The 3,481-nt window shown below is 54.9% G+C and overlaps 1 protein-coding gene across 1 annotated transcript in view; it reads left to right on the forward strand.

Annotated features, from left to right (window-relative positions):
* Nucleotides 1-6: 6 nt before the first annotated feature.
* The window catches only part of LOC127749775 (voltage-dependent T-type calcium channel subunit alpha-1G-like), a 28,001-nt gene continuing 24,526 nt past the window's right edge, over nucleotides 7-3,481 (forward strand). The window contains exons 1-5 of the mRNA XM_052269396.1: nucleotides 7-173; nucleotides 815-1,183; nucleotides 1,380-1,598; nucleotides 1,693-1,844; nucleotides 1,935-2,138. Of these exons, the coding sequence (XP_052125356.1) occupies nucleotides 848-1,183; nucleotides 1,380-1,598; nucleotides 1,693-1,844; nucleotides 1,935-2,138 (911 nt within the window). The 5' untranslated portion in view covers nucleotides 7-173; nucleotides 815-847. The remainder of the gene's footprint in view (nucleotides 174-814; nucleotides 1,184-1,379; nucleotides 1,599-1,692; nucleotides 1,845-1,934; nucleotides 2,139-3,481) is intronic.

Here is a 3,481-nt window from a genome sequence, read left to right on the forward strand (position 1 = left end):
TGGAGGGGGCGGGGGTGGCACCGTGGGCGAGCCCCGAGGCGTCCGAGGTGGAAGGGTCGCTCGCCGCCCCCAGTGGCGCCTCCGTCCCCGGCGTCACCGCCCCTGCCGCCCCCAAGACGTCCCTCCTCAGGGTGCCCAGCAATGGCCTGGACCGAGACTCCCTCAGCAGCGAGGTGCGTGCCAGCACAGGGCGCCAGTCAGCGGGGCGCCGACCTGCGAGGACGAGTAGACACGTCCTGTATAGCTTGCCTTTTTAGTGTGAAATCATCTAACGGATTTAGCCAGTGCTCTTACATTGCTTACCCCTTCAGTCCCTCTAACTCTCTGCGTCTTTCTCCCTCTAACTCACCCTCACTGCCTCACTCTCAAAACTCACAACAGAGCTCGTACTGAATTATTCTTGCTAACTCACTCTCACTAACTCACTCTCACAACTATCTCACTCTCACTCACTCTCACAACTACACGAATCTTTCGCGCTCAATAACTCACTCGCACAACTATCTCACTCTCACAGACTCTTTTACTAACTCAGTCTCACGACTATCTCACTCTCACTAAACAACTATCTCACTCTCACAGACTCTTTTACTAACTCAGTCTCACGACTATCTCACTCTCACTAAAACACTTTCACTGACTCACTCTCTCTAACTCACCCTCACTAACTCACTTTATGTATCGTTTTCAATATAACTCTCACAGACACACACTCTCTCTCTCTCTTTCTCCCTCTCCCGTGACGCTTCCTCCACCGCGACGCGTTTCCCTTCGCCTTCTGACCCGCCCGCCTTGCTTGCTCTGTCTCCGCCAGGGCGGCTCGCAGAGCCGGCGCCGCAGCTCCGTCATGTTCAACGAGGTGGTCCTGGTGGGCGGGCCGGGCGGGCCCGGTCAGCCGGCCGCCGTCGCGCAGGGTGACAAGACGACGCAGACGGGGGAGGCGGAGGCGGGCGGCGAGCCGCTCACGTGCCAGGAGCTGCTGGCGCTGTCGGGGGCGCTGAGCGCCGCGCTTCCGACCGGCCAGACGGCGCTCAACTCGCTCTTCTCGACGCTGGGCAAGGGCGTGGTGATCGGTGACGCGCTGCAGCGCCACCAGCAGGACAACCACAGCCGGCCGTCGTGCTGCACCGACTGCTGCCCGTGCAGCGCCAGCTGCCCCACCTGCCCCACATGCGCCATGCAGGTAGGGATTTGAAAACTGGAAAAAAAAACAGGGAAAGTTCCGGAAAAAACAAAAAAAAATAGGGGAAAACGGAAATTTTGTAAAAAGTCCGTATTATGGGTTTTTCTAAATTTTTACGGAATTTGTTTTCCTATTTTTTACGGAGCATTTCCCGAAAAAAGAGTTTTTTTCGTAAATTTGAAATTTTTGCATGCAGGCCCAGGGCGGCGAGTGGGCCGTGATGCTGGACGGCGCCGACACGTCGCTGCGCCGCCGCCGGCGCTGCCTGGTGCGCGCCAAGAACTGCACCGTGTCGTGCATGCGCAACACGAGGCGCTACGTCAAGCGGCTCGTCGACCACAAGTACTTCCAGCAGGGCATCCTGGTCGCCATCCTCTTCAACACGCTCAGCATGGGGATCGAGTACCACGAGCAGGTATAGGACCGCTCGGGCGACGCTGCTGACGGTGGTTCGGCAGGGGACTCGTCTACGTCCATGTCGTGCTAAAATGTGTGTTTCTCCGCTGCAGCCCGACTTTCTGACTGTGGCCGTGGAGACGAGCAACATCGTTTTCTCGGGCATCTTCGCGGTAGAGATGTTGCTCAAGGTGACAGCCGAAGGACCGTTCGGATACATCAGCAACGGGTTCAACGTATTCGACGGCGTCATCGTTATTTTAAGGTATCCGTCGTCAAACACAAATGTCTCAATTTTCTGGCTTTGTCTGCGAACGTATTTTTGTTGATACTCATTTGTTGGTGGGGCCTGCAGTGTGGTGGAGCTGTGCCAGCAGTGCCTGGGCGAGCGCGAGGGCTCCTCGGGGCTGTCGGTGCTCCGGACCTTCCGCCTCCTGCGAATCCTCAAGCTGGTCCGCTTCCTGCCCAACCTGCGGCGCCAGCTGTTTGTCATGCTGCGCACCATGGACAACGTGGCCATCTTCTTCTCGCTACTGATACTTTTTATTTTTATATTTAGGTGAGTGTCCGCGGGCCTGGGCCGCCCCTCTCTCTCTCTCTCTCTCTCTCTCTCTCTCTCTCTCTCTCGTTGAAACTACTACGACTGATTGCAAAAGTGTTTGTTGTTTTCGACTGTGTCTCCCCCCGGGGGGTTGCGCCCGGCCGGCCGGCCCGGCCCCAGCCCCTGTGCCATTAGGAATGCTCGGGACGCGCCCCCGGGCCTCTCGGCCGGGCCGGGCCGGGCCACTAGGAGGGAGGGGCGGCGCCACCTGCCAGTGCTGAAAAGAATATTATTATATAAACTTGCGGCCCTTGATTGAAAATCCGGGGGGGAAAGGGGCGACGTGGCGACGCCGCAAAGTGTCGTTGAGCGGCCAGCCGGCCGCTCACTGTTATGTCAAGTGCGATAAATTTCATACAACTTCATGCAATAATAGCCAAAAAGCGATTCCCACAAAATATTGCACCTGGGGGAGCCATGAAAAAATTATCGCACTAAATTGGCATTCGTCATTGCATTAAGTGCTATAATTTTAGCATATTTTTCTGCGATAATTTATCATTGCAGCAAAATATGTTAAGATTATCGCATTCAATGCAATGACAAATGTCAATTTAGTGCGATAATTTATCATCGCAGCAACAGGTGTTAAAATTATCGCATTTAATGCAATAACAAATTATTGCTCTAAATTTGTAGTCTTCATTGCATCAAGAATTACAGTGCTCGCTCGGGGGTCGGCTGCCACTGCAAACTTTTGGCTATAAAATTGTGGATTCCTGCGCGATAATATCATCATTTCCCCCTTTTTCTCTCTCTTTCTCTCTCTCTCTCTTTTTCAAACTCGCGCACGGCCACGGCAATACGGCCGGCGCACTTACTACTACTTGCGCACCACCGCCACCATCGATAACACCCTGCGTGAAGTTTTCCGCGAAATGGCCCGCGGCTTAAGGGGTGGGAAATAAAAAAGTTGCAATACATGTGGTGTGTGAGTGCGTGGGCTGCTGGGCGCGCGCCGATGATGTACACGGCGGTGAGCGGGAGAGCGCGGGGCTGCTGCTGCCGCTGGAGGGGTGTTCCACAGGCGCGCTGCTGCTGGCCGGGGCGTCCCATTGTTCGCCGGCGAGGAAGAAGAGGAGGAGGAGGAGGATTCACTTTGTTTGAAATTAATTGCCGTCCGGATAATGTGCTGGACGGAGTTTTGTTGGCCAATGTGTTTTGTTGTGGGCGTTGTGTTTCCGGGATGAGATGGGAGTCAGCGCCCACAGGGATGCCTGGCATTGTTGGCAGAAGTAAAACATAATAAAAAAAATAGAAAATCAGGGTAGGGTGTTGTGAGGAAGGAAAAGTGGGGGGGG

This window comes from Frankliniella occidentalis, unplaced genomic scaffold (assembly GCF_000697945.3).
Source record: "Frankliniella occidentalis isolate FOCC.00 unplaced genomic scaffold, Focc_3.1 Scaffold91, whole genome shotgun sequence".
Classification (NCBI taxonomy): Eukaryota; Metazoa; Arthropoda; class Insecta; order Thysanoptera; family Thripidae; genus Frankliniella; species Frankliniella occidentalis.